Consider the following 12,500-nt stretch of genomic DNA (forward strand, 5'->3'; position numbering starts at 1 on the left):
CAGGGATACGTCCATCCTTGTTCATATCACTTCCAGCACATCAACAGCCGTGCAAGTTGAGGGTACAGGGATACGTCCATCCTTGTTCATATCACTTCCAGCACATCAACAGCCGTGCAAGTTGAGGGTACAGGGATACGTCCATCCTTGTTCATATCACTTCCAGCACATCAACAGCCGTGCAAGTTGAGGGTACAGGGATACGTCCATCCTTGTTCATATCACTTCCAGCACATCAACAGCCGTGCAAGTTGAGGGTACAGGGATACGTCCATCCTTGTTCATATCACTTCCAGCACATCAACAGCCGTGCAAGTTGAGGGTACAGGGATACGTCCATCCTTGTTCATATCACTTCCAGCACATCAACAGCCGTGCAAGTTGAGGGTACAGGGATACGTCCATCCTTGTTCATATCACTTCCAGCACATCAACAGCCGTGCAAGTTGAGGGTACAGGGATACGTCCATCCTTGTTCATATCACTTCCAGCACATCAACAGCCGTGCAAGTTGAGGGTACAGGGATACGTCCATCCTTGTTCATATCACTTCCAGCACATCAACAGCCGTGCAAGTTGAGGGTACAGGGATACGTCCATCCTTGTTCATATCACTTCCAGCACATCAACAGCCATGCAAGTTGAGGGTATGAAAAAGCCCCTTCGGCCAGACTTCCCGGAGCACTACTGCAGTGCTAGGCTGCATTGTTTAATTCTGGAAAGTTCAGCTGGTTCAATATGTTTAGGGTATGAGAGCTTTGTTGGTGAATGTGCGCACATGCACACATGCTCGTGTGTGTGTGTGCTTACACTCAACGTGTGTGTGTGTGTGTGTGTGTGTGTGTGTGTGTGAAATACAGATAGGTAAAGCTGTCCACAGCCTCCACGCTTCCTCCATCCTGAAGATCAATGGAAGGTGGCGGTTGAGAGCAGTTCACCGCCATGGCCTTGGTCTTCTGGACGCTCACAGTTAGACCCCAACCCGAAGCACAGGACACAAACTCGTTTGTCATCGTCTCCAGGTGGCTCAAAGAGGTGGTGTAGAGAGCCGCATCATCAGCAAACTGGGACTCTGTGACGTCAGTGGAGGCCAGTCGAGACTTGGCGGTCCGATCCCCAACAAGCTTCCTGCCGACACGGTAGCGGACCCGTACACCCGGAACAGAAGACTGGCGATGCCACGAAGAGACCACTGCAGAGAAATACAGATTAAAGAGCGTAGGCGCCAGTGTGCAGCCCTGACGCAAGCCATTCCGGACGTTGATGTTGTCCGTGACGACGTTAGGGAGCCGAACACGCGCCTCCATGCCTTCATGGAGCGACTGGACAAGGCCAAGCAGCTTCGGAGGAATGCCCAGATTGCGGAGCACAAGCCACAAAGCAGACCGCGGAATTGAATCATAGGCCTTGCGCAGATCGACGAAAAGCACATATAGCTCAGAATCGTGCTCCACTGCCTTCTCCATCAGTTGTCTTGCAGTGAATACCATGTCACTGCAGCCACGGCCCCTGCGGAATCCGCACTGGGAATCCGGCAGAACATCCTCTGCCACCGCCTGCAGGCGACCCTGAAGAACACGAGCAAAGACCTTGCCGACCACATCCAGGAGGCTGATGCCACGCCAGTTATCGCAGGACCGTAAGTCACCTTTCTTGGGGATAGGGACGATCTCTGCGTTTCGCCAGTCAGACACGGCAGAACCGCAGGTCCATACCTCATTGATCACATTGTGGACGCGCTCATGCAAGGCCTCGCCACCAGCAAGAATCATCTCCGGGACAATTCCAGACTGTCCACCCGCAGTGCCTGGGTGTAGCTTCCTGATCGCCGATACCACTTCCTCAAAAGAGGGCGGGTCGTCAAGACTTTGCCTGATGCCAAGCACTGGCATGGATTCAATGACTTCCGCATCAAACACACTCTGAACATTAAGGACACGATCAAAGTGGCGATGCCAACAAGCTCCCACACTCTCTGGACCGTCTGTCAAGTTGCCATTCTCATCCCGAACGCTGGATGTCACCACTGACTGTCGGCCAGTGTGCATTCCCCGCAACTTCTTGATACATTTCCAGCGGAAATCGCCTGAATCTGTTTCATCGCTCATGCGTCCGTTCCATCTTGGGAGTCTCAAGGAGCGATCAGCACTCCCGTCATCTTAATACTGCTGATCTAGCCCAGAGAGCGCGTCTTCCTGAGGACATTGGCGCTCTCCTGCGTGAGTACCGTCTGCGTTGGCTGGGTCATGTTGCCCGTATGGACGCGGCCCAGATTCCTCAACAATTGTTGTTTGGTGAGCTCAAAGCAACCAAACCACAGCATGGACCAAAGAAGCGTTGGCGAGACACGATTGTCGGTGATCTGCGCTTGCTGGATATTCCGGAGTCCGAGTGGTATCGGCTCGCACAAGATCGCCTGGAATGGCGCAGGCGGGTTCATCAACATCGTCTTCCTCCCCCGGCACCGAAGGACTTTCATTGCGCATGCGGCAGAGCGTTTAGGAGAAGTGGCGATTTGAAGCGTCACATCAAGTACTGCCCAACTCAGTAGCCTATCATCTCCACTGGAGATGGGGCGTCAAAGGTCAAGGTGTGTGTGTGTGTGTGTGTGTGTGTGTGTGTGTGTGTGTGTGTGTGTGTGTGTGTGTGTGTGTGTGTGTGTGTGTGCGGACATGGACGCTGAAGGCACCCCTCCTGCGCAGGTTGGACACGTTCCATCGACAGTGTGTTCGCACGATCCTGAGTGTTACCCGAGACCAGCAGTGGCAGGAACACCTGTCAAGTGAAGACTTGGCGAAGCGCAGCGGCATGCCAGCCTCGCTGGAGGAGGCCATTCGTGCGAATCGCCTGCGATGGCTTGGTCACCTCGCAAGGATGGACGATACCAGGTTGCCAAAGCAGATCCTGTTTGCGGAGGGCACTAACACGCGGCCCCGCCATGGACCCAAGCGTCGTTGGAGAGATGTGGCAGCTTCAGACCTGCGTGCGACCGGTATCCCGGAGACGCAATGGTACCACCTTGCTCAGGACCGGAGGGACTGGCGCGAACGTAGCCGTCGGAAGCCACCAAGCCAGCCCCAACCAAGAGTGTTCGTCTGTGTCTGCGGCCGCGACTTTCGCCGTCCGAATGATATATCCCGACACAAGAACTACTGCCTTGCCTAATAGCTATCATCGCCTTCGGCGATGGGCTTTCCAAAGGTCCAAAGGTGTGTGCGTGTGTGTGCGTGCGTGCGTTTGTGTGGATGCATTTTTGTGTGTACTGCAGATATTGACGAATGCAGTGTGAACAACGGCAATTGTGATGCAAATGCAAACTGTAGTAACTCAGTTGGTAGCTACTCTTGCACCTGTAGAGTAGGGTATACCGGTAATGGCAAGCAGTGTACAGGTATGTGTGAAGAGAATGTGCTGGTTGGGAGCTGCAAACCAGAGAGATAGATAGATAGATAGATAGAGAGAGAGAGAGAGAGAGAGAGAGAGAGAGAGAGAGAGAGAGAGAGAGAGAGAGAGAGAGAGAGAGAGAGAGAGCGAGAGCGAGAGCGAGAGCGAGAGCGAGAGAGAGAGAGAGAGAGAGAGAGAGAGAGAGAGAGAGAGAGAGAGAGAGAGAGAGAGAGAGAGAGAGAGAGAGAGAGAGCGAGAGAGAGAGCGAGGGGGAGAGAGCGAGAGAGAGAGAGAGCGAGAGAGAGAGCGAGCGAGAGAGCGAGAGAGAGAGAGCGAGGGAGAGAGAGCGAGAGAGAGAGGGAGAGGGAGAGAGAGGGAGAGGGAGAGAGAGGGAGAGGGAGAGAGAGAGAGAGAGAGAGAGAGAGAGAGAGAGAGAGAGAGAGAGAGAGAGAGAGAGAGGGGGGGGGGGTGAGACTGACAGACGGACGGACGGAACGACCGACACCCGAAAAACCGAAAGACAGGCAGACAGACAGACAGACAGACAGACAGACAGACAGACAGACAGACAGACAGACAGACAGACAGACAGACAGACAGACTGGCAGAGAGTCTGGCAGACAGATGGACGGACGGAGGGACGGACGTACAGATAGACAAACAGACACACACACACACTCACACTCACACACACACACAGACAGACAGACAGACAGACATACACACACACACACACACACACACACACACACACACACACACACACACACACACACACACACAGATAGATAGACTAAAAAAGAAAGAGAGAGAAAAATCTTCCCTTGCAGGCAATGAGCGCTGTAGTTGCATTGAAACACCTTGTTTGAATGCAATTATTAATTTGAATAAAAGCCTTGCCCTTGCATCGACTTCTGCGGAACAAACATGGCTTTCATACGTGCCATGACGGTATTTTATGCAATTTAGGGGAACAACCTGTACGCCCTATTGCACTTTTACACTTCCCTGTAGGAACTCCATTGCTTTCGTTATTCTGTATAAGAATGTGGTATTAGGAGTGTAAAATTGTCACTGTCGGGGACCTGGCTGGTTTCAGTTGTGACTTAGAGTTAGGTGACCAGCGTACCCTTCGCACACAGTCCACACTCCTGTACCTTTTTGATGAACATGTCTGTGTGTGTGTGTGTTTGTGCGTGTATTTGTGTGTGTGTGTGTGTGTGTGTGTTTGTGCGTGTGTTTGTGTGTGTGTGTGTATGTTTGTGTGTGTTTGTATGTTTGTGTGTTTGCGTGTGTGTTTGTGTGTTTGCGTGTGTTTGTGTGTGTGTGTAAGTGCATACATGTGTGTGTGTGTGTGTGTATGGGCGTGTGCACACGTGTGCGTATGTGCCTTCATCTGAGCAGACGTCGACTGCGGACCAGCGCCGATTACGAACGGTCGATTCACACCCGCCTCGCCCACGACATACAACAGCTTGCAAACCCCAATCTGCAAGTCCGGCTTTGAACTCAAGCCAGCTAACGTCACATCGATTGTCTGTTTGAATAACGGATCATGGTCCAACTCTGTTGCGTGCATAGGTGAGTGCGTACAATGAGGCCCGGCCCCGGGGCGTCCACAGGTGGGAGGTTCACAGGGCCAAAGATTCGCTTTAATCTATTCCTGTGGACGGTCATGATAGTGGTGCGCCGGGATGAATGGACGCCAAGCCGTTTAATGGTGTAGACTAGGAGGGAGTGAACAACAGAGACTTGCCGCGGGCCATCCCAATACCGGAACAACTTAGGGCTGTCGCCAGCTTGGGGGTATCGGTACAGCCAAACAAACTGTCCTACCTTCAAAGCATCGTCTTTTGCTTTGAGATCATAGTTGGTTTTAGCATGACGTCGGCCAGCAGTGTAGCAAGAAGGATCCATGGGCGTGTGTGATCCCCAGTAGCCTAATCGGTAGGGCACTGTGCCGGAAAGACAGGGGGTGCTGGGTTGTTCGAATCCCGCTCGTGGATCCTTCTTTTGCAACATTCCCCTCGGTCCGGTGTTTAGTATCCATAGCAACGGTGGTGCTCGGTGAAAACCAACCTGCAGGGCGTGTTTGGCGGCTCAACTTGCGCGGCCCTTGACGCCGTGGAAGTAGCACCAATACTGCTGTACGTGCACATGTACAAGGGCAGTGATGGTATACTAGTATTGGATAACTAACAACGACACGTCCAGTGATGTAATCTGCGGAACTAGTCCAGGGAGTCAGGTTTGCACTCTGCGTCCGATTCCAGTGAGCACAACTGTACTTCTAGTAGCAGTGGTTAGGCTCCCTACAGATTCATTCATAGGAACTCGTTCTAAGACCAGACTCACGCTTTACCATTCAATCTGCAATTGTATCGAATTGCAAACCTAAAGGAGTGCAGTTTTGCAGAATAACTTGTAAGAATTGATAATCTCAGTTGTAACATGGAAATTGTGGGCACAAGTTATGCGATCGAGTCCGCCAACTAAACCAGATTTTGAACAGATTTTGACATGCACACTGATCTAGATTGATAAATGAGTTTGATACTGTTGCAGAGTGGATGAGAAAGACCGGGTCTGCTCTGAACTACTTCCTATAGCTGTCTTTGTTTGGCCAAAGATGATGATGAATACAGTGCATGGAAACAAAAAAATACTCAAACCCGATGTTTGTAGGAAATCCTCTAACCCGAAACCAGAAAGAAATTTCCCGAACTTGATACTGGAAGGCAATCTCCCAAAACCGTTATTTGAAAAATTCCAAACCCGGTGTCCAAAGAAAAATTCCGGAATCCGATACCAAATTGAAAGCATGGCAACCAGTGGATCGCAAGGTATGCGTTCACAGAGTTCACCAAATAAACCAGATTTTGAACAGTTGGTCTGGTGCACAATTTAGCACCAGTCGGATAACTTGTGCCCCACTGTCTTCTATGTTTTCAAGTTAATTTAAAAGATTTCCTCAGCTCGCCATCTGAGAGCCTGATACAGGAAGAAAATTTCCCGGACCTGACACCGGACGAAAAAAAAACTTAGCCTGACACTGAAAATAATTCCTGAACCCGACAAAAAAAACCCAATATGCATTGTGATTTTTGTGTGTGTACTGCAGATATTGATGAATGCAGTGTGAACAACGGCAATTGTGATGCAAATGCAAACTGTAGTAACTCAGTTGCTAGCTACTCTTGCACCTGTAGAGTAGGGTATACCGGTGATGGCAAGCAGTGTACAGGTATGTGTGAAGAGAATGTGCTGGTTGTGAGCTGTGAATGAGTGTGTGTGTTTGGGTGTGTGTGTGTGTGTATGTGTGTGTGTGTGTGTGAGTGTGTGTGAGTGTGTGTGTGTGTGTGTGTGTGTGTGCGTGTGAGTGTGTGTGTGTGTGTGTGTGTGTGTATTTGTGAGAGAGAGCACAGGTACGTGTGAAGATAATGTTGTAGTTGTGAGCTGTGAGAGCGCCTCAACAACCAAGTCATAGTGACCCCTGCATGGTGGTTGCGTCTGTCGATGCCACTGTGTATCTCTTTGTCAGTGGGTTTGTGTGTGTGTGCGTGGGTGTGTGTGTGTGTGCGTGTGCGTGTGCGTGTGCATGTGCGTGTGTGCGTGCGTGCACGCATGCATATGTGTATGTCATATATTGGCTACAGACGTGAACGAATGCAAGGCAACACCAGGTGTGTGCCGTAAGAACTCCGACTGCGTCAACTCCATTGGCAGCTACGCCTGTCCTTGTTTGCCCGGATTTGGCTCGGTAAACCAGGAATGCCAGGGTGAGTCTGCCGGGTTTGTTACTAGTCATCCAGACCATTAAATCGTTGTTCTTTTTCCTTTCTTTGTTTCCTTCAACAACACTGCCCCACCGCCACCGGGAAAAGGAGAACGGGAGAACATGAAAAGGGCAATAGGGAACAATGGGATGGTGTGTGGTACAGGGTGACCATACTCTGTACGTGTGCATGGAGAATGAATTTTAAAACATGGAAATCGTGGGCACAAGTTCTGCGATCGAGTCCACCAACTAAACCAGATTTTGAACAGTCGGACGTGCACAATCTAGCACAAAACTGACAAGGAGTACCGACACATTCCACGGCATTAAAGTCAGCTTGAGCACTGCTTGATAGCGCTCACCAGCGGCCTTCCAACTTGGAAGGTTCATGGAAGGTTCACGGTATATAATTATAATGAATTTTCTTGGAGATACCGCTGACTGACCCTGAGTTAAGAAAACACAAGCTTCTGGCTCCGAGTTTGCGATCAACATTTGCCCTGTTTTCACAAGCACTTCAGTTGCCTTCTCTTCACATGGATACAGACCACAGAAGAGGACACTAACCAGCACAATGCTTTATAAAACAATTCTCTTATTGGCCACAGGCCATCATGAGAATAAAAGATTTCAAACGATGTAAATGCAGTTAGTTAAACAACCAGAACTCCATGAAGGTTGAAGGCTTTTGACTCGGGTTTTTTTGCACACATGGATCTGCTGGTAGCATTTCGTTCAACCCAACCCCTCGCTCCCCCTCAGGATACTGGCATAAACTTCCTTTTTGGAACTGAGGCACGTTTGGTGGGCGCTCTCACTACAGGCTGGCCACGAGCCCCCATTGGCTATCGTCATGTTAGCAGTCTTGTGCATAGGTTTCTGAATGAGAAATGCAAAACCGCTTGGTTGCATAGCGCGGAAGAAGAGCTCAGTGGACTAGTCTGGGATTTTGGCAGCTTTTTTAATTTTACAGTGAAACCTGTCTATGGCGACCGCTCAAGGAACCTTCAAAATGTGGCCTCTTTTACCAGGTATTTTCTTGTCCAGGATTATTTGACTGGAAATAGCATCCATTGAACCAAGAGTACATGAAAACCAGAGTGTGCAGCTTGGGGCCTTTTCTACTATGGGTGTCTGTCACGGCGGAATTCCGTGATTACATCATATTTGGCGCAGATCTGAGGCGGGAAATGGCGGAGTGCGTACAACTGAGCTGCAGTTGTGCAGAAAGAGACCTGCTCGAATCCTGCTTGTACGCACTACATCACTAAAATGATGTAATCGCGGAATTCCGCCGTGACAGCAACCCATCCGAGCTGCACACTCTGGTTTTCATGTACTCTTGATTGATCATTATTTGTAGTGCCCCTATTGGACAGGTGGTCGCCTTATCCCAGTGGTCGCCTTGACAAGTTTAACTGTATTTGATTTCAATCAACTCGTGGTCCATGACCAATTGGCACACAAAGTGCGAGGGAGGGGTGATAGCCAACCAGGCTTCACTGCGGGACTAATTACCTCTTCACTATTTTGTTTTCTTTCGTTTTGCTTATCATTGCACATACACACCCTCCTCACATGCACGCACATGCTGCACGCGTGCACACACACACACACACACACACACACGTGAACACAGATGTGGATTACTGCCGCGTCACGCCACCGCCGTGTATACAGACGGCGGAATGCCTGGACGGGATACAGACCTTCACCTGCAGTTGCTCAAAGGGATACTCTGGCAATGGAAGCTACTGCGAAGGTCAGTGACCCTGCTTGGAAGCTTCCCTTTTAGAGAAGGTTCATCCAAAATCCCGCACCCTAATCTTTTGGTGTCTTGCACCTACAGTGCCAGAGATCATGAAAACAACAGCACATCCTGCGTTGTGTGACCCGTGCTATTCTTCATTGCCACAATCGAGGCTTGAAAAGTCAAATCTGGACTTTGGCCAAGTTTTGCGAAATTCGGGCAGGTTTGTCATGCTAAATTTCATCAAGAGGCCCATATTTTCGAATTTATAGTTGGTTTTGAGCCTGTAACGTTATTCGGTCAAAATTGGCCTTTCAAAAGTTAACGAGACTGCTCCAATTTCAGAACTTTTCAGTGCTCAAGATGATTGGGATGAGGGCAAAAGGCCAGGTTAGGTGGACAGAAATGTTTGGTCCAGAGAAGCAGTTCCATATTTGATGGTGCTCTTGTGTGTGTGTGTGTGTGTGTGTGTGTGTGTGTGTGTGCGTGTGCGTGTGCGTGTGCGTGTGCGTGTGCGAGCGCCCTCATGTGTGTGTGTATGTGTGTGTGTGTGTGTGTGTGTGTGTGTGTGTGTGTGTGTGTGTGTGTGTGTGTGTGTGTGTGTGTGTGTGTGTACGAGTATGCGTGTGTCTGAGTGAGTCTGCATGTGTCCGTGCGTGTGTGTGTCTGCATGTGTATGTCTGCGTGTATATAGACGTAGACGAATGCTCGCTGGGCTCGTCGTCGTCGTCATTGTCGAGATACCAATGCCCGGTTAACTCCCACTGTAATAACTCTGTCGGAGCATACACTTGTGTGTGTGATCCGGGATTCACCAAGAACACCCTTGGCCAGTGTGAAGGTGAGTTAAGGAGAATGGCTATAGTCCGGCGCCGAAGAACGACCAGGCTAGAATATCATCAAGCACAGCATACCAATGTAGACATGGTGACTCAACTGTGCACAGACTATGATACATGAAAATAAGTACGGTGTCGGCTAGGAGGCTGACCCTCACCCCCAGTTCTTCGGCGACCGACACTACCGTACCACCGAGCATCTTTCTATCCTTTTCCTTTTATTTTCACTTTCTCTTTGGCTTCTTCCTTGTCATAAGCCGTTGACGGGGACTCCCACGATTGAGGCCAAGGCCAGTGAAGAATCCATAAATAAAGGTACAACTTACAAAAATGCTAACAGTCCTGGTTTACTGTGGGAGGTGCCCCAATATCTAGTCCACTTTAAAGTCATCAAATATGCGGCGCACACTTTTTTCGGCTATTTTCGACCTGGGCACTTTCAGCCTTAAATTTAATTCGTTGCAGCTGAAATATCATTTTGCAAGATTCAGTGTGATAGTGTATATACAGGCAGCAGCAGTGCAGCCTGTGCGGCCTACATGTGTTCTAACGTTTGCCCTGGGAGGCAGAAATCTGTAGACTTTAACAGACGCCATGCTGGCTCCCCTCAACCCCTGCATGGATGGGTCACATGATGTCGTCCATGTTGGTTCCAACTCCCCTCAAACCCTGCATCTGTGGGTCACATGACATCGGCCATGTTGGTTCCAACTCCACTCAACCCCCAGCATCTATGGGTCACATGACATCGGCAATGTTGGTTCCAACTCCACTCTACACCCCAGCATCTATGGGTCACATGATGTCGGCCATGTTGGTTCCACTGTCCACTCACCCTGTGATCACTTTCTGCACAATTTTTTTCACGTGACAAAGATATGAAGCCAAATCTTTGCGGCTTTTTCCTCGAAGATGAGACCGACCATTTGCTTCAGCTGAGCATCGGCACCAGGCTCTGTCTCCAAATATGGTTGTGCGCTATGCTGCATGTACATGCATTTCTTTTCTCCGTATAATTATATTCTTGGTCATATGCTGTCTGATGAACGTTTCACACGAAACACCCGAGTACTAAACAGCGGAAAAGATTTGTTTGCTTCATTGCTGTGTAATCGTTGTATTTCTTTCCGCAATGCGTGCAGACGTAGATGAATGCCAGGCTGGTGTGTCGGCCGTCTGCGGCGCAAACGCTCTCGCCTGCACGGACACGGTCGGTTCGTTTAGCTGCACGTGCCGCTCGGGATATCGCTGGACCGGCAGAGCATGCGACGGTAATCAGACTGCTGTTGTTGCTGTTGTGCTGTGTGCACTGTGCACGGCTGTTTAGTTCCCGAACCAAGCTAATTACTTGTTATGGAGGAGCAGAACACAATTCAAGTGCTGAAAACAATTGCATGAAAGGAAGAATGTGATAAGTAAATTGCAACCCTACTCAAATACAACAATATTCGATGAAGCGAGTGCTATCGAAATACCGCGTACTGAAGCCATGCACGATCACTCCTGTAGTAGCTAATGTCACTGTGCCACAGTGTGTATAGACATCTGGTTTTAAAAAAAAACGTTAGGCCAGATCTGTGATTACTTTGTGCATAGAAATTTCCATTTTGGGTTTTTGTTATCCAATTGCATAGAAATCTATAATATGAGAAAAGTTGGGGGAATTGCCTGAGCGATATCCCGAAGAAATTTCTGAAAAAGTTCAAGCCGCAAAATTTGAATTTCGAAAAAGAAGGTGTCAGCTCCGAAGCAATCCACACAGTCAAGTAAGCCAATTGTGTAACCGAACGTTTTCGTTCCTTTCTCATCATGGGTAAGTACAGGGAGTAATGGAAAAATGGAAAATACAGCAACTTATAGAGCTACAGCAAAAGCATAAATTGAGGACCTCACGCTATACGAAATTTGAATTCTTCGAAAATGTCTAGAGCCTTATAAACGTTATGCTTTTAAAACCTACTATAGACTTCTATTGAACGCAGGATTTCCGTCAAACCATGTATTCCTCTGTATGTCAACAATAGAGCTAGGCTCACGAGACAGGCTTTGATACGATTTTTCTTGTAAACTTCTCAAGTGCAGTTTGGAGCCAAAAGTGTTTTGCATGATTGTGACTAGTGCTATGTCCGCTCCCTGAACATTGTTTTCACGTTTTTCTCATTTTGTTCTTGTGCCCTGTTCTTATGGCAACAGACATTGACGAATGCCTTGACGGCAGTGCGGTGAGCCGTGACCCGCAGTGCATTTGCAGTAACAGCGTCGGCTCCTACACGTGTAAATGTCAGCCCGGTTATCACCTCAGCACCAATACCAGCACCATCACTACAGCCACCAACAGCTCCAGCAGGACTGTGACCGCCGGCCCTGCTGTTGCCAAGTGCATAGACACAGACGAATGCCTGACGTACTGTACTGACAGAAGCCTGTCATGCTTCAACACGGTGGGCAGTTTTTCATGTCCGTGTGCTGACGGATATCAGCAAGTGGGCGGCGCATGTGTGAATATCAACGAGTGTTTACAATCGCCGTGTTCAAAGAACGCTATGTGTGCCGATACCACACCTGGATTCCTGTGCACCTGTCACACGGGGTACACCGGGAATGGAAAGGTCTGCGTGACAGGTAAGTGGACATTCTAGACTCGCAATTGCAATCGTCACGTGACCAACACGGAATGTTGAGTCGATGGGCAGGGGTGGTGTCACACATGGTATGACCAGTATGACCATGCTTGCACCACTTCTCATCC

The 12,500-nt window shown here is 49.3% G+C and overlaps 1 protein-coding gene across 1 annotated transcript in view; it reads left to right on the top strand.

Moving 5' to 3' along the window:
* The first annotated feature begins 2,808 nt into the window (after positions 1-2,808).
* LOC135830771 (uncharacterized) overlaps positions 2,809-12,500 on the top strand; it is a 31,552-nt gene continuing 21,860 nt past the window's right edge. Inside the window, exons 1-9 of the mRNA XM_065342986.1 lie at positions 2,809-2,992; positions 3,269-3,391; positions 4,789-4,965; positions 6,506-6,628; positions 7,041-7,163; positions 8,802-8,924; positions 9,607-9,753; positions 10,894-11,022; positions 11,945-12,373. Coding sequence (XP_065199058.1) covers positions 2,809-2,992; positions 3,269-3,391; positions 4,789-4,965; positions 6,506-6,628; positions 7,041-7,163; positions 8,802-8,924; positions 9,607-9,753; positions 10,894-11,022; positions 11,945-12,373 — 1,558 coding nt within the window. The remainder of the gene's footprint in view (positions 2,993-3,268; positions 3,392-4,788; positions 4,966-6,505; positions 6,629-7,040; positions 7,164-8,801; positions 8,925-9,606; positions 9,754-10,893; positions 11,023-11,944; positions 12,374-12,500) is intronic.

Source organism: Sycon ciliatum, unplaced genomic scaffold (assembly GCF_964019385.1).
Source record: "Sycon ciliatum unplaced genomic scaffold, ocSycCili1.1 SCAFFOLD_1263, whole genome shotgun sequence".
Lineage (NCBI taxonomy): Eukaryota > Metazoa > Porifera > Calcarea > Leucosolenida > Sycettidae > Sycon > Sycon ciliatum.